This window comes from Rhinoderma darwinii, chromosome 3, assembly GCF_050947455.1.
Source record: "Rhinoderma darwinii isolate aRhiDar2 chromosome 3, aRhiDar2.hap1, whole genome shotgun sequence".
Taxonomy (NCBI): Eukaryota; Metazoa; Chordata; class Amphibia; order Anura; family Rhinodermatidae; genus Rhinoderma; species Rhinoderma darwinii.
This window is the reverse complement of record NC_134689.1, coordinates 309,862,560-309,887,991: the sequence shown is the minus strand read 5'-3', so window position 1 is coordinate 309,887,991 and position 25,432 is coordinate 309,862,560. Positions and strand designations below refer to the sequence as shown.

General features: G+C 39.9%; 1 protein-coding gene across 1 annotated transcript in view; it reads left to right on the top strand.

Annotated features, from left to right (window-relative positions):
* The window catches only part of AGBL1 (AGBL carboxypeptidase 1), a 560,672-nt gene that overhangs the window by 178,183 nt on the left and 357,057 nt on the right, over positions 1-25,432 (top strand). The window contains exon 16 of the mRNA XM_075855278.1: positions 20,318-20,498. Within this exon, the coding sequence (XP_075711393.1) occupies positions 20,318-20,498 (181 nt within the window). The remainder of the gene's footprint in view (positions 1-20,317; positions 20,499-25,432) is intronic.

Sequence of the window (25,432 nt, the reverse complement as noted above, 5' to 3'; positions counted from 1 at the left end):
AATACATAGGTCCAGCCAGAATGAAGAAATGTCATGTTCGTAAAACAAATACGCTACTCAGCACACATAACATCTGCGGACTTCATTGCGGAATATTGACTCTCCATTGAAGTCAATGGAGAAATTCCGCTACACGTCCGCAACAACCAGTGTATGCCGCGGACACCAAATTCCGCACCGCAGCCTATGGTCCGCAGCGGAGTTTTCCTCAACGTGTAAACGAACCTCACTAAAAAGCTGTGGAAAGCAATGGAGAAACGTGTACGCTGCGGACTGTCCGCAGCGGAATTCCAGAGCAATTCCGCCACGTCTGGTCATGCCCTTACAATATATCATTATTTAACTCGGGGAATGCAGCAAAAACATGAAAATGAAAAAGCCAATATCTCAGTTTTCTGGTCACCTTAGCTCTAAAGAAAATGTAATAAAAAGTGATTAAAAAATTGTATGTACCAAAACATTGTACCAATAAAAAATACAGCTTGTCCCGCAAAAAATAAGCCCTCACACCGCTCAATCGACCAAAAAATATAAAAGTTTTGGCTCTCAGAGTGTGGTGAAACAAAAAAAGTTTTTTTAACTAATCATTTTTTATTTGTAAAAGTAGTAAAACATAAAAAAAAATATTAATTTGGTATCACCATAATCGTATTGTGCCGCAGAAAAAAGTTAAGTTGTCGTTTTTACTGCATGGTGAAAGTCATAAAAACTAAACCCAAAAAACAATGGAGGAATCACAGTTTTTTCCAATTTCAGCCTGCAAAGAATGCTTTTTGTTCAGTTTCCCAGTACATTACATTGTACTATAAATGGTGCCAATAGAAACTCCTCCCGCAAAAAAATAAGCCCTCACACCACTCTATTGAGGGAAAACGAAAAAGGTTATGGCTCTTAGAAGGCGGGGAGTGAAAAATGAAAATAAAAAAGCAAAAATTGTCTCAGTCCTGAAAGGGTTAAACATTTTATGCTTATTTATGATATATTGTATTACTAATCAGATAACTACGATGTTCACTCGATAAAGAGTTTTTTGTTTCTATCTGCTGTGTCATTTGAATACACTAAAGTGCAACATATACATGTACATACATTTACAGTAAGGGCTTGAACAATCTAAACAATAGAAACAAAACACTACAAATTCTTTGTAAATCTATGGCCTTTGTCTACATGGACCTCTTAATCCTATATCAGCAGTAAATGGAAATCCCCGGCTGTGAGAGACAGATGTGAGAAAAGAGTCATGATATGGAACAAGAAAGGCTATATTATATGATGACTGACCTAATCTAATATTGACAAAGGCTACAGGACAGCTATGGTCAATTAGGGGTTAATGGAAATCGGTGCTTTTATATTGTCTTAGACATGACCCTGCTGTCACCATATTAAGCCTGCAAAGACACGTTATACTATTTGAAGAAGGAATAATGAATGCAATATCAATCAATAGCACACAGTATACCCTTGTGGTTTATTATCCTGGTAATCTGTAGTACCAGAACACACCACTAGAGGACTGTGCCAAACAACATAACATAAAACAACATAAAATGAGATCAAGGCATGCTTATGGGTGTCTGCTGTCCACAGGTGCTTGACCAGATGCTGAAGGATAGATAGGCACATGGTTTTGGATGGCTGTTACAGCTATTATCAAAAGTTGGCCTAGACTAAAAAGGAAAAAGCAACACTAAATTCTGGCATTAATAAGGAAATTCAGATCAAAATTCTAGATTAAATTTGAGTTGCTCATTTCTGCATATAACGGTTTTGTGTTTCCATAGTGATAATGTCATATAATTGTGCTTACACGAGACAGACGTCCATAACCCAGTCTTAAGATGTATAATCTCGAGCGCAGCACAGTCTTAGAAGTAGATCAGCTGCTTAGAATATACGATAAAACATTCGAACTTCAGATAGTTTAGAAAATTCTGATAAAGGAAAAAAAAATTCACTGTTCATTCCTCCACCGACTACAATCTTCCATAAATCCAACCTCAGGAAGCATGTAGCACTTCAAAAATGCTTCATAAATTGCAAAAACAAGAGTGGATACAGCTCACCAGTCTTGCAGTAACATCAGGTAATGGTTGTGGCCTGCAGCTCCAAAACATATGATCCAGAGTGGGGGGGGGGGGGGGGCGCAATGTCACAGCTTGAGGATCAGCAAGTAACCAGTGTGAATAGGGCAAAGTCCAACAACTCCTCAGTTAAAAAAAAGTTCTATTGTGCTTTGGCTATTCAAAAAGCCTTATTGCTATGGGAAATTTCACCAATTTACTTCTCTTTATCACCGTAATCTCTATAACAAAAGTTACCCCAATGGTAAAGAATCATAGATATGTCACTTTTCTCAAAACAGATATATTCACAAAATATCAGGAAGAATAAGCATAAAGTATAAAACCAGGCAAAAGCCAAAGGTATAACTTGTGGCTCGGCCCAACCTGAGTTTTGCCATTTCTGTTTCTTTTGGGGTATGACATCAGTTACATCCATCTGATTATTTATGCACGTAACTTACCCGCGGCACTATTATTCAAGTATACATATGAATAAAAATTAAATAACTTAAAAGTTGTTTTATACAGCTGACACCCGCCTGCAACGACCGGGATCAGAGACAATTAACCCTTTAGATGCCTGCTGTAAACTGCGACCATGGCATCTGAGTGGTTAGGCGGAAGGAGGGAGCTAAGTTGAGAAGTCCTGATCGGTTGCCATGGCAGATCCATTAGGTGGACTAAAAATAGAAATAACTGAATGTACATTAAAAAAAAACAAAAAACACATTTCTCTATAAATTAATGCAAACACTAAAAAAATAAGCATAATTGGTATCTTCGCATCCGTAAAAGTGTAAACTATAAACCCAAGCCATTTTTATTTTTTTTGGTTTTCATTTTTTACTCCCCACTTTCAAAGAGCCATTATTTTTTTATTTTTCCATCAATGGAGTGGTGTGAGGGCTTAATTTTTTGGTGGACCAATTTTAACTTCTATTGACACTATTTAAAGTACCCTATAATGTACTTGTAAACTGAAAAAAAAAATCTTTGTTGGGTGGAATTGGAAAAAACTGTAAGGCTGGATTCACACGAGCCTGTTTGGTCTGTAAAGGACGGAACATATTTCGGCCGCAAGTCCCGGACCGAACACACTGCAGGGAGCCGGGCTCCTAGCATCATAGTTATGTACGGTGCTAGGAGTCCCTGCCTCTCCATGGAACTACTGTCCCATACTGAAAACATGATTACAGCACGGGACAGTTGTACTGCAGCGAGGCAGGTATTCCTAGCGTCGTACATAACTATGATGCTAGGAGCCCGGCTCCTTGCAGTGTGTTCGGTCCGGGACTTGCGGCCGAAATACGTTCCGTCCTTTACGGACCGACCATGCTCGTGTGAATCCAGCCTAACTCCTCCATTGCTTTCTGGATTTCGATTTTACAGCTTTGACTGTGTGGTAAAAATGAAAACTTAAAGTTTATTCTGCTGGTCAATCCAATTATGGCAATACCAAATGTATATAGTTTTTTTTTAATGATTTACTACTCTCTTACAAACAAAAAGCTATTTGTTTAGAAAAAATTTTTTTGGGTGTCGCCACATACTTAGAGCCACATTATTATTCTTACATCGATATGAGGGCTTATTTTTTTGCGGAATGAGCTGTCATTTTTTTTGGAGCAATTTTTTGGTGCATACAATTTTTTGATGACAAAAAAACAGCGATTCTGACGTTTCAATAGTTCAGACTTATTTCATTGTATCTTTTAGCAATATAGCATAAATTGGGCGAGTAACAAAAAGTATTGCTTTTTTTCTCTTATAAAAAGAGGAATGGTCATGTGATGTCTTTATTTTTATGATGAAACTATTATTTGTTATACTATTAGCTAAAGGATAACACATTACATCAATACTTGTCAATTAATACCAATGAGGATGGGCGTTTCTTATTGGCTTTAAAGGGAATCTGTCACCAGCATTTTAGCTATAAAGCCAGCAATACCTGGTGAAAGTGGGTGAAAAATCATTGTCATCTAAGCTATAAATATGTTCTAAGTAAGCTCTGTACCTTTAGTATTATGTTTTTCAGTGGTCCCACGCCATATGCAAATGAGCAGAAAAGAGTCAAATCTTCATCTGAAAAGAGTCAGATTTTCATTCCTCCAGCGTCTCAGAGTGGACTCCACCTCCTTCTTTTTGATTGACAGCTCCTTAGCCAGTCAGGGCCAGACAGATGGCAACGGTGGGCGGGGTTAAGAAGCTGCATCCCAGAGGGAAAAATAATTACCATAAAAGGCGGGAAAAGTTTAAACGACGATATTTACAGACAGAGGAGGACTTCAGGAAAGAAGAGAACAGGAACGCACTCTGGACAGCTGCAGCCATTGAGTGGTCAGGCGAGTTTAACAGGTAAGATGTTGATGACAGGATCCCTTTAAGATATCATGTGACCGTTTTTGTTGTTTTTATAATAGCAAAAATCCATTCTTTCTGTTGCTTGCCCAATTTATACTATATTGCTAAAAGATATAATGAAATTAGTATTTTATATTTAACATTAAAGGTTGATTGTTAAATTTTCCGTAATAACTGTTTTTCAGGCGATCAGAGGAATGTATAAAGAGTTGTTTCATTTTTAATAACATTATGGAACTTTTTACAGATTTTTAATATTTGGAAATTTTGACAACTTTTAGTTCACTCATGGAGATGAGCGAATATCCCAAAATTCATTTTGGGTCAGATTTGGTCGAACCGACTGTGAGATTCGATTCAGGTCCAAATAAATTCATTGCAAATCGAAAGTGCACCGATTGCCCTTAACCCCTTCAGGACCCATCCTGTTTTGACCTTCAGGACATAGCCAATTTTTTCAAATCTGACGTGTTACTTTATGTGGTAATAACTTCGGAATGCTTTTACCTATCCAAGCGATTCTGAGATTGTTTTCTCTTGACATGTTGTACTTTATGTTAGTGAAAAAATGTGGTCGATAAATTAGAAAGTCCCCATAAATCACCACATTTTGAAAACTGCACCCCTCAAGGTATTCGAATCAGCATTCACAAAGTGTTTTAACCCTTTAGGTGTTTCACAGGAATTAAAGCAAAGTAGAGGTGAAATGTACAAATTAATTTTTTTTTGCCGAAATTCATTTCTAATACATTTTTTTTTGTAACACAGAAGATTTTACCAGAGAAATGCAACTCAATATTTTATTGCCCAGATTCTGCAGTTTTTAGAAATATCCCTCATGTGGTCCTAGTGTGCTAATGGACTGAAACACAGGCCTCAAAAGCAAAGGAGCACCTAGAGGATTTTGGGCCTCCTTTTTTTTTAGAATATATTTTAGGCACCATGTCAGGTTTGAAGAGGTCTTGTGGTGCCTAAACAGTGGAAATACCCCAAAAGTTAACCCATTTTGGAAACTACACCTCTCAAGGAATTTATCTAGGGGTATAGTTAGCCTTTTGACCACACAGGTTTTTCACTAAATATATTGGAATTAGTCTGTAAAAATGAAAAAAACATTTTTAAAATGTACAAAGAATAACGAAGAAAATGTACCCCAAAATTTATAAAGCAATGTCTCCCGATTACGGCAATACCCCACATGTGGTAATAAACGGCTTATTAGCCCCATGGCAATGCTCAGAAGGGAAGGAGTGCCATTTGGATTTTGGAGCACAGATTTTGCTGGATTGGTGTTCGGTGCCATGTCGCCTTTGCAACGCCCTGGAGGGACCAAAGCAGTGGAAACCCCCCAAAAGTGACCCCATTTTGCAAACACACACACCAAGGAATTTTTCTAGGGGTATAGTTAGCATTTAGACCCCACAAATTTTTTTTGCAGAATTTATTAGAATTAGAAAATGAATATCACAATTTTTTCCACTAAAATGTTGAATTTTCTCATTTTCACAAGGGATAAAGGAGATTTTTGTAAAACAATTTCTCCCGAGTACGGAAATACCCCACATGTGGGTCATACGTTTTTTTAATTAGAAATTAATTAACCCTTTCAGGACTGATCCATTTTTTTATTTCTTATTTTCGTTTTTCACTCTCCACCTTCCAAGAGTGTGTGAGGGCTTATTTCTTGCGGGAGGAGCTGTAGTTTCTATTGACACCATTTAAAGTACCATAAAATGTACTGGGAAACTGAAAAAAAATTCATTGTGGGCTGAAATTGGAAAAAAATCTGATTCCATTTTTTGGGGGTTTCGTTTATGCAGCTTTCGCCGTGTGGTAAAAACGAAAACGTTACTTTATTCTGCGGCTCAATACAATTACGGTGATACCAAATTTATATAGTTTTTTTTTATATTATACTACTTTTACAAAGAAAAATCTAATTGTTAAGCTAAAAATTGTTTTGTTTCACCACATTCTGAGAGCCGTAACTATTTTAGCTTTCGGTTGATTGAGTGGTGGGAGGACTTATTTTTTGCGGGACGAGTTGTAGTTTTTATTGGTACCATTTTTTGGTACATAAGAAGTAATCAAAAAGTTGTATTACATTTTTTTTTGAGAGCTAAGGTGACAAAAAAACCTGCGATTAAATTATTTAAGTTTTTTATGGTGTTCACCGTGCGAGTTAAATAATTGTATATTGTAATAGTTTGACCTTTTATGGACGTAGCGATAGCAATTTTGTTTATTTTTTGACATTACTTTAGAAGAAAAATGGGAAAAGGTTTTTTTTTTAGCTTTACATTTTTTTTTCTCACTACTAATAACTTTAATTCTTCTATACATTTTATTAGAGCATTGAATCGCTGGTACAATATACTGAAATACTAATGTATTGCAGTATATTGTTATTTTTACAGGCTCCTGTAACAGCACGATCGCTGTTCCTGTCCGTTAGTCCTGGGTGTCAGCTGCAATACACAGCTGACACCCGCAGCGTGCTGAGCCCGCTCCATACATCAACCTCCGCACCATGACGTGCTATGAAGTCATAGTGTGCAAAGGGGTTAATGCACAGCGGATGGTTCAAAGTGAATATTTCAATTTTCCACTTATATGCCACTTTAGTGCATAATATGTTGTGCCCAGTTTGTGCCAATGAAGACAAATACCTCATAAAACGTTAAGCGGGTTCTCTCGGGTATGGCAATGCCATATGTGTGGGCGCAAACTGCTGTTTGGGCACGCTGCAATGCTCAGAAGGGAGAGAGCACCATTTGGCTTTTGGAGCGCAGATTTTGCTTGGTAGTAGTTGTTTGGGGTTTTAATGGTATTTCAGTTTATAATGTGGGGGCATATGTAATCTGTATGGAGTACATCAGGGCATAATAAGAGGGCATAAAAAAGCAGTAAATAAATAATAATTCATAGATATGTGGCCGGTGTCGCACTGATAAATGGCGCCCAATCTTATCTGCTTTTGGAACACTGCATATTTTGTGTCGCCATATTCTGAGAGCCAGAACTTTTTATTTTTTCTCCACCAGAGCTGTGTGAGGGCTTATTTGTTGCGGGACAATCTGTAGCTTTCATTGGTATAATTTTGGGGTACATGCGATTTTTTGATCACTTTTTATTCAATTTCTTTGCAAGCCGGGTGACCAAAAACAAGCAATTCTGACAATGTTTTCTAGTTAATTTTTTTGCGCCGTTCACCGTGCGCTATAAATGACAATTTTACTTTATTCTGTGGGTCGGTACGATTACGGCAATACCATATGTATATAGGTTTCTTTGTTTTGCAGTGTTTGCACAATTGGTCGCCGCATTTATGGGGTTAATTGCCAAAATCAACTGCGATGGTCCGCTGACCAGCAAGACTGGAGTGTCAGCTGTCGGGGACAGCTGACCTCCCAGTTCCCGAACACTGTCCGTTAAGACAGTGTGCGCCGGTAACCGCTCCGCAACTGTACGTCCTGGTGCGGGAAGCAAGCCCTCTCCAGGACGTACAGTTGCGGCGCAGCGCAGGAAGAGGTTAAAAGTAATATATGACCATTCTGAGAACTGTATCCCACCCCTTTTAAGTTCTTTAACACCGAGACAGCATTAATAATGTCCAAGTGACAGCAACACATATGGCTATGGGTAAATGGATGGTAGCCATATAAATACTTGACAAACAGCTACATAATCACTACTTTTGGCCTGCCAAAGCCGCTATATTTGTTTGGTTCTGTGAACGGACTGCCGTAAAGGCAGCACTGGTGAATACAGTGTCCCACAGTAGCAGTCCCAAACTCCCCAATTCCAGACAGTGAGCCTCCATAGAACTAGGTAACAGAATACCGGGTATGCAAAACCTCAAGTTCAACTCCCAGCATATTCTGTAAGCTGCAGAATTTGTAGTTTTAAATACTGCAAAGTCCAGCATGTCCTGTAGGTTTACAGCTCTCAGGATATGTTGGGAGCTATAGTTTTACCAACAGATGAATTGATAACCCCTTTCATAACCGCGTAACCCTTCAACTCCCAGCATGTCCTTACAGCTGCAGACTTTCAGTGCATGCTGGGAGTTGTAGTTTTGAACACTTCAACTTCCAGTATGTCCTGAAGGTATACATATCTCAGGATATGCTGGGAGTTGTAGTTTTCCAATAAATGAATAGACAACCCCTTTGATTAACTCCGTTGCTGTAAAAAGGTATACTGACGGCGTTCAGGGCATGCTGATAGTTGGACTTTTCCTAAAAGCTTGTGAGCCACTGATGCCACTGGGAAACCCTCTTAACAACCGTCAGTACACATTTTTTATGGTGTTGCAGGTTATCAAAGCGGTTGCTCTCTCGTCTGTTTTGAAACTTCAACACCCAGCATACCCTTAGAGCATTCTGGGAGTTGTAGTTCGACAAAAAGCTTGTTATCCACAAGAATATTATGGACGTGGATACAATTAAATAAATAAATAAATAAATAGATCCAGGTCGGCATCCTACTTCTCCCCAGTTCTGCAGATGAGCTGTAGCTGTAGGGGAGCCCCCAGAATAAATTCCACTAGTGGGTCCTAGGCACCAAAGTCCGACAATGCATACAGGATTGCAATAAAAGGTAACAACTCTATGATAAAGCTGGAGGCAGATAACACAGAATTCACCATTGAAGATGGACACATCTTCCCTCTTTACCATCCCTGCACAGTGAACTCTGCACAAGTCACAGACTATACCCTGAACACTCCTACAGAAGTCCTTGAGTCATCTACAGACTATTTTCCATGTGGCTGCTGTAAAGCATCAGTGGCCATGTCTCACAACAGTCCCAGATTACAGGCAATGTTCCGATGTACAGTGGCATATCCCGGTTCCGATTGTATCTGAGTCCTCAGGTTACAAATACAGTTGAATAAAATGGTGGAGCAGGGAATCATCAGCTCCCTGCTCCACCATTCACTATTTGACACCTGCCATGAGTGGCTTGGCGCGGACTAGTGCTATATCTGGCAGCACCATAGAAATGAATGGAGCGGTGGCCAAACATGTGCAGTACTTCTCTATTCAGGTGGGGCTCACAGGGACAACAAGGTAAGCTCATTCTCATGATCAGTGGGATCCCAGCGGTCAGAATCCCACCAAGCAGATCTTTATCACCTATCTTGTAGATCGGTGATAAATATTGATTATCGTAAAACCCCCTTTTTTTTATTCTAATATTAAAGACAGAATAATGGACACCCCTGCTTGGTATCTCTTCCAAGATGTATCAGATCAGAGGTGATTTCTAAAATCTTGGGCTGGGGACCAGCATATATCATCTTAATCCACTTTTGTCCAAAACCAAATTTTTGAGAAAAATCTCCATTCCTATGCAATCAAGGGCCTTGATTGTATCCAATGAGATAAGTGCCCAGTCATCTGGATTTCTTGTCGCAATATGTATATTACAGAAAGCTCTTCTTATATTTATGATTATCATTTTATTAGGAATGAAACCTGTTTGATCAGATTGCACAATAGAGTAAATTACCTTAGCCAATCTTGATGTCATTATCCGTATTCATTAATGAAATGTTACTATTTGAATCGGGGCATAACTAATTTTTCCCTTTCTTCAGAATCAGTGAAAATAATGCTCCTTCCATGAAGGCAGGTAGTCATCCAAGTTGGAATAATTGTTCGAAAACTTCTAAAAAGTGTCCCAATGGGGTGTTGTGCTTTGTGCTAAGTTTTCCCCTGTGCTTGAGTCAAAGGATACATCACCTTACAAGCGTTATTAAAGGAACCCGTTTCCAGTAGAGGATCTATGTATTATGGAAATCCAGCTTCATGTTGAATAGAAATGCTTTCTTCCACAAGATGGACAAAGAAAACCATTGCATCAGAAATGCTACATACCAATAGCGACATGTGCAATTGTGTTCATTGGCAAAAAAAGGCAACTATATGAAAAGCTTTGTCATTTGCCATTTTTGTCCCTCAGAAGAATGACTTGTCCCCACGTTGTGATTTTACATTAAAATATCATAGGGACAAATTGAAATCTGTAGATTTACCGAGCTTGATATACCACATTTAAGATACAAACTACTATGCAGAATTTATGGATTTGCTGCCTAGTATTAGTCTGTTCAATAGTCTGTGAACATCTATCATTTGAAAAGGGAATGAGTTCCAATTATACACTTAAAAAGTTGTTGCTGAGCAACCGTAAGTCTGGAAAAAGCTAATGGTACGTGATGCAGGTTACCATACACTCCTATTATCATTTCTGCAGCATCTAAAGAGGACACATAAGGAATAATAAAACGCTGTAAAAGCTGTGTTGAGCTTTTGCCTGGAAATGATCACCTGTTGGTTCTATGCATAACTTAAAAGAGATCTAGAGGATGAAAGAATATCTTTTTATAGACAGTAACTGTCACAATAATGGAGACTGCCATGCTGGACACTACAAAGGTTGAAAGCATAAATGCAGCACATCTAGGATTTAAAATTTGTCACTAGTTTAGTAATGCCCAATCTCTTAACCAATCTAATAGGCGCTGTCACACTGATAATTCCAGTGAAAATTGTGTCACAAAACGTTTATTATTTTAAAAGTTAGGAGCTTTTTTCTAAATATGCAAATTAGGCTATACTAGCCAAAGGGGCAGTAACGCTGCTCTTTCTCAGTGGGCAGTGTTTGTGTTGTCTGTATGATGCTGTCCAATCAACTTCTCCCCTTCTTTGCACAGCGTGATCTCCGCTTCAATCATGAGATCACGCTGTGTTTACACTTCCGGCCACAGCCCCTTCAACACATCGTCTCAGAGCTCATCCAGGACGACGATCCCTGCGTTGACCGTCTCATCCAGGGACCGTCTTCTTCCATCTGTGAAATTATTTTTGGATTTGTACAGTTGCATTAAAGGAACACTCGTGGTAAAACTGATAAACAGTGCTATACTTAGTGCAGGACCTGAGGGGGCGGAGCATGATAGGAGTTCAAAGAGAACCAAAGAGAAAAGTCATGTTCTGCCCCCCTCAGGCCCTGCACTACACAGTTTATTAATTCTGCCCTAAGTTTAGACAGGATAAAACTAGACAAGACAGGCAGAAACTGCTGCACTTCTATCACAATGGCGCACGCTATATGATAAATTTGGCTCATCATGCTAAACATCTTACACATGCTTCTCTTTCTTACACCACCTTTTGGCTGGTGCACATTACAACAATATTTTGTGACAAAAACGTGCACACGTTTTTAATAAACCTCGTGTATTTTACGACTCTTCTTACTCACGCCTCTTTTCCAGACGGTTTTCAAAACAATCGAGAAAGGTTCAAAAAGTGTCTAAAACACATAATACATTCGGTGCTCGGCACGTACGCCACCTTTTAGTGCAGTTTGTGGCTGAATTCTGGTGCATTTTGCTTAGTAAATCTGCTCCAACGTATCTGTTTTATCAGGAATGTTCTTTTCATTTTCAAGTGACTTTGAAATATATTTAGTTTTTCTTTATTTATGCCCATAAACAACCTTGAAACCCCATTCACATGGAATTCATGAAGGATGAGAAGAACCTCTCTCCAGTTGCTACAGACAGTATAGTAGAAGAATGGCTAGACACCCATGTGTTCCATGTAGTAATTGGGTATCTTATTATAAAAGGGACAGCATTTCACACAAAGAACTGTTCATGCAGTTGACTACTACAGACATCAACAATGTAATCCAGTGTCCTATGCATCTAGATAATGAGAAGTGTATCTAAATAAAACAGCTTGCTCTACCTTGTTATATTGTACTATGTTCCTGGAGCTTGTCAAAGCTGCAATGGATTTCTCCGTTTGCAATGAGAAAAAACTATAATGTACATCTGTAATGTGACCTCATAATCAATACGCCCAGTTTTCCTTTTCTCCGTAAAGATAAAGCCTGTTATAAGATGTGAAAATCGATTACAAAACATAAAACACATCAACTTTGCTTTATACCATCTGCAGCTGTTGTCAATTAGGGGTTCTCATGAGCCCCATTCAGTGCTGCAGCTGTACAGTCTGATGCATTTAACGTGGTGTGTGGCAGCTAACCAGCGTTAAATCAACATTATTGTTGCGGAAGGAAATAGAATGAATTTGCACTAGCCAAAAACACACACGACTAGTAAAATCCCAAGAAACTGGAAAGTTTGCAATGCCAAGTCATGAACAAATTATATATGGCAATATAAATTCCAATAAATTAGATACCGTACAATTTCAATAATTCAGCAACTTCAGGGCCAGGCATGTGCTGGATTATCCGATTTTATGGATTGTCGGATTAATATTAATCAGCCAGATGATCAGTAATTCTCTGTGAGACAAATATTGTACATTAGCAGCAACACAAATTTCTCCCATGGCAGAGCACTGGTCGCGGAGCCTGTAAGAAGTTGTCCAGAACCGCACAGGCTCTGTTGGCTGCCATATAGGCTCTATCTATGTATGTACATAGATATCCTGCCCAAGAAGCAACGCTTCTAGCGGAGAATACCTCCGTGCTTACAAAGTCCAATGGAAATGCCACTATTTATTTTCGGTCACATTCCTTACGAAAATCTCTATGCCTCTGTTTGAAATTGCACAGTAGAGGCCCCATGCACCTCTATAGAAGTCCTATTACAGTTCCAGACACAAGAGAAATTTAATATGACTGTGTACATAGGCCAGTCTGGAGTCCAGGCTGTTTAGCTCACAGAGCATTGCCCAGACTGGATACCATTGTATACACTTCTCAGCTAAGAGCAGGACTAGGTATGTACAGCATTGTTTTTATCCTCAGGGTGTAAATAAAAATATTTTTATTCATTGACAACAGTAATCTTGAAAAATTTAAGTAATGGAAACATAAAGTATATTACAACGTTGCAGAAACATTTTCATTATACAGTGATTAAAGGGGTAATCCAGGGAGCAAAAATGTTCTCAAAATTAAATAAATGTTGAATATGGACACACTTACTAATGTACACATCTTTCCATTACTGTGATGTTTCTCCCTTTGGCAATACTGTCACGCCAGGGGGGTATGTGGACCCACTAGGCCCCTCCGCCGCAGTGGAGAAGCAGCTGGCCAACTACAGTCAATAACAGTCTGTAGGGTAAGTGTACCTGGGAGGATGTTCAGGCAGATGCTCGGAGTAGCAGATACGTGGCACAGGTGATGCTTGGCGTGGCAGATGATGCCAGACGTGGCTGGTGACACCAAACATGGCGGATGAAATGGTCAGCGACCGTGGAGACAACAGTACCCCTCTTACGCCCCCTCTTTTTAGGTCCAGAGGATAGGAGGAATCTCTTCAGGAGAGTTGGGGCATGGATGTCCTCTTCTGGCTCCCAGGACCTCTCCTCAGGTCCAAACCCTTTCCAGTCCACCAGATAGAGTCTTTCCTCCTACTCTCTTGTAGTCCACGATCTTCTTCCCCTCAAAAACACCAGAAGAACCACTGGGAGCCACTGCAAACCATTAAATTTACGGTAGCGGTTCAGGACCACAGTCTTTAGGAGGGAAACATGGAAAGAATTGGGGATTTCGAGAGTAGGAGGCAGTCGAAGTTTATAGGACACTGTGTTGATCTGTTGCAACACCTCGAAGGGACCGAGGAACATGGGAGCGAACTTGTGGGAAGGGATCTTCAGATGAATGTTCTTAGAGGAAAGCCGGACCTTGACTCCTGGGAGAAACTGAGGAGGAACCCTTCTTTTCTTATCGGCATATGTTTTCATGCGATTCACTGCCTGGAGAATTGCGGACTTGGTCTGATGCCAGATGTGAAGAAATTACCTGAATGAAGCATTGGCTGCAGGAACTTGAGACATAGTTGGTACAGGAAAAGGAACTGGTGGGTGCTGACTGTATATAATATAAAATGGAGAGGAAGTACTGGACTCACTAGTATCGTTATTCTATGGGAATTCCACCCAAGGCAGAGCTTCCGCCCAATTGTCATTGGACAGAGACATGATGACGGAGATAATTCTCTAGTACCTGGTTGATCCTCTCTACTTGACCATTAGATTGTGGGTGATAAGCAGAAGAGAAGTCCAGCTTCACATCCAAAAGATTACACAGGGCTCTCCAGAATTTAGACTTGAACTGTACACCCCGGTCAGAAACAATATAAAGAGGTAGTCCATCTAGACAAAAAAATGTGTTGGACGAACAGATCTGCCAGATGAGGAGGTGAGGCCCATAAGGGAACAAAAGGTGCCCTCTTGGAGAAACGATCCACCACTACCCAGATCGTTGTTAACATTTTGATCAAAATGTATAAGCCCACTTGTCACTTCACGGTGACCTCTTTCAAAGTGGGTCCCTACTCTATCGGTTGCAGCACCGCATGGTGGCCACTGCCACCGCAGCACCGCTCCTGCAGAGGGCGCAACCCAGAGGCCCAAAAGCACCAATGCTATCAGGCTGTGCCAAGCCACCTTGGCTCTGGGCCACGTCCCCCCACAAGTGCAGCCTAACAGCAACCCATACCACCCCACAGCACCACAACATGTGAACAGATGGAATAAGCTCACCTTACCATGCGCTCTCAGTGGCCAACTGAGAGCACAAGAAAGAGTAGAAACACTTATGAAACACATTCCTAAATTACAATCAGAGGTCGCAGTGAAGTGGCAAGTGGGCTTATACAGTTTGATCAAAATGTTAACAAAGAACCTCATGTTCATGTTGTTTATAAATTATGCCCAGTGGCTCAGATCAACGTATATATTGTGGATGTGCGGTCCATGTCTATTTTCTCACAATACTGTTATTAATATGTATGCATAAGTGTGAGAGATGGGTCCTGCTTTCTGGAACTACTATACTACTTAGACTCTGTTCACACCATGTATGATGTGTACACCTGGTGTACAGTTTACAAAACATGCAACTGTACACCATACAGTTGCATTTGTCTACTATTGACTCCCATTGTAACAAAAAAAAAGCATAGGTCACGGTGTATGTTTTTCTGCAGGTTGTCCATGCACTGGAAAGTGAAGTCGACTAAGATTTCCAATACAGTTGAAAAAAGGGTATACCAACCCATATCGCCCAGACGTATTCCAAAAGGACAAACTTTAAACATATGTGCACTCCATGGAAGCCTTTGCATACGTCTAGTGTAAATCAAGCGTAGTGTGAACTTAGCCTAATACTATATCACAAAAACGAAAAGAACAGTATTTAGATTTCTCTTCAATGCCTTAGTAATGATTTGAACAGATATTATACACAGTCAGGCTTATGTATCAATAGAAACTTTTGTACAACAATAGTTTATTTTATGATGCAACCAAAATGTGCAACTTTCAGAACAATTATTTATACAAGTTGCAATAGGCACCCTTTTTTTTATTTATTTTTTTTAAATCTCAGATCTATTGGTACTACGTTTATGACAGACCATTTGAGACCTCCATAAGGGTATGTTCACACGGCAGCGTCCGTTAAGGCTGAAATCACGGAGCTGTTTTCATGAGAAAACAGCTCCTGAATTTCAGACGTAATGGCATGTTGTCGGCATTTTCGCTGTGTCTATTACGGACACCGTAAATTTTCGCTGTGTCTATTACGGATGACCGTCGGCACAGAACATCGTAAAGCCCATTTAAATGAATGGGCAGATGTTTGCCGGCGCATTGGAGCCGTATTTTCGGACGTAATTCGAGGTTAAAACGCCCGAATTACGTCCGTAAATAGGGTGTGTGAACCCAGCCTAATGGTGGTCCCCTGATCCTAGTTCAGCAAATCCAAGGTAAATGGTAGGGAAGAAGGAGAGCCCAGGCCTGACACGTACGCTTATTTCCATTACAGTCTATAGGAGTTATGAAAACAGCTGATCGCAGTGGCCAGGACCCCCCTGTCAGTCATTTATGACGTTTTCTACAATGACCAGGTCTTCTGAAACATTTTCTACTTAGGCCTTGCCAGACAGAACATGGTGATGTCTGAGTTCTCCCCACCATTCAAATAAAAAATATTTAATTGTTTCCTAACCCATTATAACATTATAATAAGCAATGTATTTTTAATGGTGTTTTTATACATGCATTTTTGGGTAGGTTATTTTATTTTGTGTAAAAACATATAAAAAAAACACCATTACAAAATACGTTCAACACAGCACTGTTTAAGGCGTATTTCAGATTGTAAAATGCTTGAAAACAGCAAACAGCTACAGTGCCTATTGATTTCAATAGGAAATAGGCTGCAAATTAAAAAACGCCTCTTTAAAATACACTTTGTAAAAAAGAAGTGACTTGTTACTTAAAGCATTTTAGAAGCTAATTTATTCCATTTCTTATACCATGTTCAGACGTGGCGGAATTTTTCCGCTGCAAAAGTTTGTGCAGATTCGGAACAATTACGCAACTAATCTGCACCAACATTTCCATAGTTGACAGGTAATTCAGACGTTGCGGATATCACGGCGGACTTGCCACAGATTTCAGTTTTTGCATTGCAAAGGATGGAATCCGCAGTGAAATGCCGCTTCTTCTCCGCACTGTAATGAGCATGCTGCGGAGGGAAAAATCTGCACCGCAGCCTGATTTCCGCACAGTTATTTTCTGCAACGTCTGAACTAAGTTTCCTAAAAATGTATAGAAAGAAATGTAAAAAACGGTGCTGCAGAATTCCACTGCGGACTGTCCGCAGCGGAATTCAACAGCAATTCCGCCATGTCTGAATGTGCCCTTATTGACACTTAAAAAAACGCTTTGAAAATTCTCCTCAAAATGCGCTTAATAAATGCTTTCAAAAAACAAAATCTCTTTGAAAATTAGCTCCAAAATGTCTGGATTTCTGAGGCTGTTTTCTCTTGAAGTCAGCCTCATATTTTCAGCAATAAAATATGCTGTGTGAATGTAGCACTAAAATAAAAAATTGTGCAAACCCTTAACCCCTTAGTGACCACCAGTACGCCTTTTCACGTTGGTCACTAAGGGGCCTTAGGCTAGGCCGACCCCTTTTTTGATGTTGGCCCAGTCTAAGTCCTGCATGGGTGTCCCGTGCAGGCTGGAGCCGGGGCTCTGCTGTCTGGTGACAGCTGGGCTCCTGCTCCAACACTCGCGATCGAAGTTTACTTCGATCGCGGCCGTTTAACCTGTTAAATGCCACCGTCAATAGCGACCGCGGCATTTAACTCTGTCACCCATCGGTGGCCCGCAAATGCAATCGCAGGTCTCCGATGGGGTGTCATGGCAGCCGGGGGCTTGATAAAAGCCCCCAGGTCTGCCCTGGACATATGCCTATTAGGACGCGCCGGAGGCACGTCCTAATAGATGCCTGTCAGATTTACACTGACAGGCAATAATTCTCTGGTATACGAAGTATACCAAAGCATTATAGCAGCGATCTGAAGATCGCACAGTAAAGTCCCCTAGTGGGACTAATAAAATAAGTAATAAATGTGAAAGATTAATAATAAAAATGACAGTAAAAAAAATAAAAAGTGGTTTTATTTAGTAAAAGTGTAAAAAATAAATAAAAGTACACATATATGGTATTGCCGCGACCGCAATGACTCAATTAATAAAGTTAATATGTAATTTAAACCGCAAGGTGAACACCGTAAAAAAAAAACGCAAAAAAACAGTGGCAAAATTGCAATTTTTTTCCATCGCCCCCCAGAAAAGTCATAATAAAAATGAATCAATAAGTTTCATGCACCCCAAAACAGTACCAATCAAAACAAAATCTCCTCCCGCAAAAAACAAGCCCAAAAAATCACTACATTGATGGAAAAATAAAAAAGTTACGCCTCTTGGAAAGCAACGATGCAAAAACAAATAATTTTAGTTCAAAAGTGTTTTTATTGTGCAAAAGTTGTAAAACATAAAAAACCTCTACATATGTGGTATCGCCGTAATCGTACCGACCCATAGAATAAAGGTAACATGTTATTTACGCCGTACAGTGAACGGCGTCAATTTAAAAACGCATAGAACAATGGTGGAATTTCATGTTTTTTTTATAATCCCCCCAAAAAAGTTAATAAAAGTTAATAAAAGAATTATATGTACCCAAAAATGGTGCTATTAAAAAGTACAACTAATCCCGCAAAAAACAAGTCCTCCTACAGCTATGTAGACGAAAAAATAAAAAAGTTATAGCTCTTTGAATGCGACTATAGACAAACGAATAAAATAGCTTGGTCATTAGGGCCTAAAATGGGCTCTTCATTAAGGGGTTAATAAACATGGCAAATTTATTGAACGCTATTTTTTCTGGTGTGCAATGATTGATACATAAGCCCCAGTGTCGTGCTACTTATCTAAATATGAGTACGCCTTTATCAAGAGCAGTTATAAAAGAAGATAAATGTTTTCCCCTCGTCAGTTTCTACACAAACACTGACATTTATTCCGACATTTACGCTCTAAACACATAAAAGTAAAAGTAATCTGTAAACAAGACGTAGTTCATCTTCAATATGTCATCCTCGCAAAGAGGCTCAGATATTATTCAGTTTCCGCATGCTGACTATGTAGATGTTAAAACAGTTAAGTAGCTAATTGCATGTTAATTGATGATCACTAAACTTCCAATGTGACAGAATTGTTCTATAATAAGCACAATTAGCTTATTATACATTCCACTATTAGCTTGTTATACATGCAGCTAAGCTTCTGGCCCTCTTGAGCAATATTTAATTTACATTCCCTGGGAGATATTCATAGTCAGGGCACACATACACCTGCTTTATTCACTCACATTGTATTTAATTGCAAGCTGTGCTAATACAAGGCAAGGCCAACATACAGTACAAGAGATCAAAGACTTGCTGGGCCACGCTCGATGTTATAGTGATCACATCATGAAGTCATTTTCTTCATATATTGCACTGTGCCTTTAAAAATGTGCTCTTTTCTGTTGTGTACTGTGTTTTACCCCTGGTCAGTCCGGCCACAGTGTGAATGTGTTCATTTTATGTGGCCATCAGGCCTGTTTTTATGTTGCACTGTTAGGCTGGGTTCACACGACCTATTTTCAGACGTAATTGAGGAGTTTTACGCCTCGAATTACGTCTGAAAAAACGGCTCCAATACGTCGGCAAACATCTGCCCATTACTTTCAATGGGCTTTACGATGTACTGTGCCGACGACCTGTCATTTTACGCGTCGCTGTCAAAAGACGGCTCGTAAAATTACAGCCTCGTCAAAAGACTCCATAGACTCCACTGAAAACAGCTCCAAAAACGGCTGTAAAAAACGCCGCGAAAACGCAGCGAAAAACACAGCGAAAAACACGAGTTGCTCAAAAAACTTCTGAAAATCAGGGGCTGTTTTCCCATGAAAACAGCTCCGTATTTTCAGACGTTTTTTGCACTGTCGTGTGAACATACCCTAACTGTAAGGTTATGTTCACATGCAGTGTTTTCAGGCGTATTTCGGGGCGTAAACGTCTCGAAATACGCCTTGATAAACAATAGTGAAATACCGACAAATAGCTTCCCATTGAAATCAATCTGAAAACCAGCGTCTAGTTCAGATGGGGTGTTTTTTTTTACGCTGTTGTTTTAAAAAATGGCGCGTAAATAGACGCCTTGTAAAAAGAAGGAGCATACCACTCCTTGAGCTGTTTTTGTAGCTGTTTTTCAAAGGGTCAATTGAAAAACAGCTCCTAAAATGGCCTAAAAAAGCCTAAAAGAACGTTTTCAACTTCAAAAACGACTTAAAATCACAGGCTGTTTCTCCTTCAAAACAGCTCCGTAATTTTCAGCCGTTTTTAATTGTGCGTGTGAACATACCCTAATGGCTGTTTTCTGTTAACAGGAACAATGGTGGTTGACTTCTCAGTGTTAAATTGTTTGATTCAAATTGCAAATTTTAACGTTTGTCTAAAATTTGTATTGTGTTTGTTACAGGTAGTCGCCAGTTTATGGTTCTTACGGCTCGGGTACACCCAGGTGAGAGTAATGCCAGTTGGGTGATGAAAGGAACATTGGAATTTCTCACTAGCAGTGACCCCCTTGCACAGATCCTCAGAGAAATGTTCATTTTCAAGATTGTTCCAATGCTTAACCCAGATGGTGTCATCAATGGAAAGTAAGCAGAAAGTGTCTTTATTGATTTACGTGTGCTTTCCTTTCATTCTGTATTGCATTGCTAAACTACATTTTTATAATGAATAATGAAATAATATCTACTATGTGAGGAAGTGTTGATGCTGATGTACTGGTACCTTATATTAACATACAAGAGTGAGAGCAGAAAATTACCAATAGTTCATCTAGTCAGCCTCCTTATCCTTTTTTTTTTTACGTATTTTTTTAGTTTTTATTTTTTTAAATCATCACCTTTATTTTACATAGATTTGCATCTAATCCAGGCAAAACTTAAAACAGATTTTTCATTATACTATGCTGACTGTGAAGACACCGGGGCTCATGCCCTTTGCACATCATACCGACTCGCCTTTACAACGTGGCCCTTAATACAGCCGTCAACACCGGTGCCAGCATCGGATTCTAAAATACTCACTCAACGCCAGATTCCCACAGAAGCCATATGCAGTCCTTTTCTACAGGGTGCGCCAAATCGCAAATTTCTATTTAGCCACAATGCAATTCTCAGCCAGCCACTGGCCACTTTCGGGTTGCCATGCTCTACCGTAGAGCTGCACACTCCTGTCTCTCATTTCAGGTAGATGTACAGTCTAGGATTAACTCGCAGATGAGATCGTTTCTTAGTCATTAATAGCATCTTTATGCGGGTTCCCACGGGTCGGACACGCTGCGTAAAACTATGCAGCATATCCAATCTAGAACCCGCAGCACATTCCATCCCAAAAACCGCACCACATTGTAATGCAGTTTCTTGGATGGAATTTCCGCTGTGGAAAGCAGCAGTAAAAAAAAACAAATAAAGTGTTAATACTCACCCCATTCGTAGGCATATTATTGCGTCCCTCTGTTGTCGTGTAGTCCGGCCTACCGGGATGTCCATGTGGCCACTGCAGCCTGTGATTGGCTACAGAAGTTACATGGGATGAGACGTCATCCCAGGAGGCCAGCCTAAAAGAAGAACAGAAGAAAGTGTCATTATGACAATGCCCAGGTTGTAAGTATACTTTTTTTTTCTCTCAATTGCCATTTTGGCTATTTGTTGCGAATCTACATCTCCATTGAAATCAATGGGGGAAAACCCACAACAGAAAAGCAATGAAAACGCAGCATAAATTGACATGCAGGTCAATTTATGAACATTTTTGCAGCGGTTTTTTTCCACAGCGTGGGCATAAGATTTTCTGAAAGTGTACCTACAACAATATATAGGTTTTAATACGTGACAGAAATGGTTATTATGTAGCTTTTACTGATTAATGTTCATTATGAACGGTCAGGGCTCTATTTTCCTTTCTGCACTGCTAACTAGAAGAAATCTGCTGACTAGAAGATGCACACAAAAATCAAAGTCTATCTACTTATTTAAAGATCAGAGAAACAAGCAATTTATCATCTACAGAGTGATTTATTTGTTTAGGAATGGTCACATTACATAGTTTAAGGCCTCATGCACACGACCGTGCTCGTAATTACGACTCGTAATTACGAGCACGGGCGGCCACGGGCAGCTGGCCGCTTTTTCGAGCCGTGCTGCCATTATAAAGTTTAGCAGCACGGCCCGTAAAATGAAAAAATAGAACATGTTCTATTTTTTTAACGGCATGGGCACCTTCCCGTGAGAAAACGGGAAGGTACCCGTGACTAACAGAAGTCTATGGGCCCGTTATTGCGGGTCGTAATTACGACCCGCAATAACGGGTGTTTTTACGGTCGTGTGCATGAGGCCTTAGACAATCTTTTCAACCTGACTGGAAAACCCTTAGGCTATGTTTACATTTGCATGCAGGATCCATCATATGACTGATACCCCTGGGATCTGATGGGCCCCTTTGACTTATAATTGGGCCAGTTGGGTTCTGGTGTGGTGTCCGTCGTTTTACCAATCAAATATGATGTGAACAAAGCCTTAGCTTCTTAGGGCAAAGCCCCACGTGGCGGAATTGCTCTTGAATTCCGCTGCGGACACTCCGCAGCGTTAATCCGCAGCGGAGCCGTTTCTCCATTGCCTTCCACTTCTATTTAGTAGGCTTCGTTTAGACGTGGCTGAAAATTCCGCTGCGGAGCATAGGCTGCGGTGCGGAATTTGGTGTCCGCAGCATACAATGGATGTTGCGGACCAGTGGCGGACTGGTTGCGGACCCATTGCGGAAGTTCTCCATTGACTTCAATGGAGATTCTAAATTCCGCAATGAAGTCCGCAGATGTCATGCACATGTTATGTGTGCTGCGGATGCGTCTTGCTTTTTTGACATGACATTTCTTCATTCTGGCTGGACCTATGTATTTCTAGGTCTACAGCCAGACTGAGGAAGTCAATGGGGCTCCCGTAATTACGGGAGCGTTGCTAGGAGACGTCAGTAAATAGTCACTGTCCAGGGTGCTGAAAGAGTTAAGCGATCGGCAGTAACTGTTTCTGCACCCTGGACAGTGACTACCGATCCCAATATACAACAACCTGTCAAAAAAATAGAAGTTCATACTTACCGAGAACTCCCTGCTTCTGTCTCCAGTCCGGCTTCCCAGGATGATGTTTCAGTCTAAGTGACGGCTGCAGCCAATCACAGGCTGCAGCGGTCACATGGACTGCCGTGTCATCCAGGGAGGTCGGGCTGGATGCCGAAAGAGGGACGCGTCACCAAGACAACGGCCGGTAAGTATGAAATTCTTTTACTTTCACTAGGGAAAGTGCTGTCCCTTCTCTCTATCCTGCACTGATAGAGAGAAGGGAAGCACTTTTACCGCAGTACGCAGCAGCTAGTCCGCATCAATTTACTGCACATTTTGGGCAGATCCGCCGCAGAATCTGCAACGCAGATTCTGTGCAGCATTGATGCGGACAGCTGCGGAGGAAAACCGCCACGTGGGGCCATGCCCTTAGACTAGATTTGCACTGTGTTCAGGATAACATGTGGTGTGACTGCTTGAAACATTCTCTCCAAACTTATACACTAGACCCATATAACTATATGCCTATGCAGTTACATGCTTGTTGACAATTACTACCCTGGGAAAAAAAAGTATTTTACAGATATGTCCTTCCTTACCTTTTTTCTAATCTCAACATATATTGTTTATAAAAAACATGATTTTGTGTCAGGAGATATCAATGTTATATGTGTCTATGGATGGCCACCAGTGGTTGTGGTGTGATTTACAGTCTGTCAAGGGTTTTGCTAGCATATTGCGATATTGTATTTAAATTGTTTTACACGAAACTGGAGTCCTTAACGAAATTCAAGCAAAAGTGACAATATATACACAATTGTACTGAAAAGTGTAGTTGACTGCTCTATTCAATACAGCTAGGGCAAAGGTACAGTACACTGACATATACCTGCTTAATGAATGCCCAAAAAAAACTATTTTAGCAATATGTGCTTAATGAGAGTCTAGAATATTGTCCCCGTTAGACAAACAAGTCGGGATAATTACTAATTATTATGTGGTGAGAATCTGACCTTACTTTAGCCTATGCTTGATTCCATTGTATCACTACTGCCAGAATTTCAATAATTGAACATGTGACACCAAACAAGTATTCTGGAATTGTTATATTCCCACATACAATGGTCCTAGGTATTGATTTGTCCTACAGCCTTATGATATAATTTTTAGGCTAGGTTGACACTAGAGTTTTTTTCTTGTACATTTTTTTTTTTTTTAAACCCACTTTAGAGTATAGAATCATTTTGACAATTGCAGCAAATAATCCACATTTTTAATTTAGGGATTCAATGGAGAATAGAATTTTAAAATATTCCTTCATCTATAGAGAATGTACTGTTTCTTATAGACCAACAGTCAGCATTATGGACATAAAGAGTCTGTGATGAAAAACTCAGCAGCCCCTGCATTTTATCAACTATGTAGAGTGTGTGCATTTCATGTGGGCAGAGTAGACTGTAGACACATTGACTGAGAGGGAAGTGCTTCTAGTATTGGTGACTTGCTGTGATTTAGGCCCCATCCACCAAGTTGAACCTCGTGCAATAGACTTTACAGCAGTATACAGGGTTCCCCTCCATGTGGCATCGTATGGTGCACCTTTGGATGCTGCATGTTGCGGTTTATGTCATTTAATATGGCATGTGGTGGGGGCATACTGTGGTACAGTCAAGCCCCATGTACATCTTTGGGTGTTCTATTATCTCTCCATACAACATAGAGCTGTAATACCGTATACATTTGGATAGAGTATAGTCAAGGAATGCTGTTCTAGAATGCATTTATTTATGGGAAAGGCGAAAAATTTGCAAATTGTCTCAAATTAATCAAAATGAGCCATCCATGTAACTGGGCATGTTAAACATATTTGTCTTCTTTATGTCATGGTTGCAATACATGTATGCCAATATTCTGCAATAAAAAATTGCACACAACAAATTTGCTGCATTTTATGACTTCTCTTAGGCACACCACTTTTCTAGATGAAAAGACATAATAAATTTGGTGCACTTCTCGTGCTCCCTTTTTTGCGGCATTTTGATTAGTAAATATCAATAAGTGTAGCAAATAGCTGATTCACCTGGATCTTGGTGCCAGAGGAACTCTGCTAGGGGACCATTGCCCCATATTAAGACACCAGTAGTATAAATGACACATGGTAGGTAAAAGGGACAGATTTCGCATTTGGGCCCAGGAACTTCAAGTTACTTCCCTCTTAATAAGTTCAAAAATAATAATTCATAAAGACAAAAACAATTGTAATAAAGTGGAAGAACAAAGGGGCTTGTTTTGGAGGTTTGTTGGGGATTCTGTACTTTATTTTTGTTTTAGAAAAATAGTTGTGAATATACCAATTTAACAAAAAAAAGTTCCAATAAGAAGGGTTGTAGTGATTATTAATCCATATAAAATAGAATTGCATTTGCTTTATTTATTTCCACTTTAAGCAGAGTTATCTCTGTGAACACG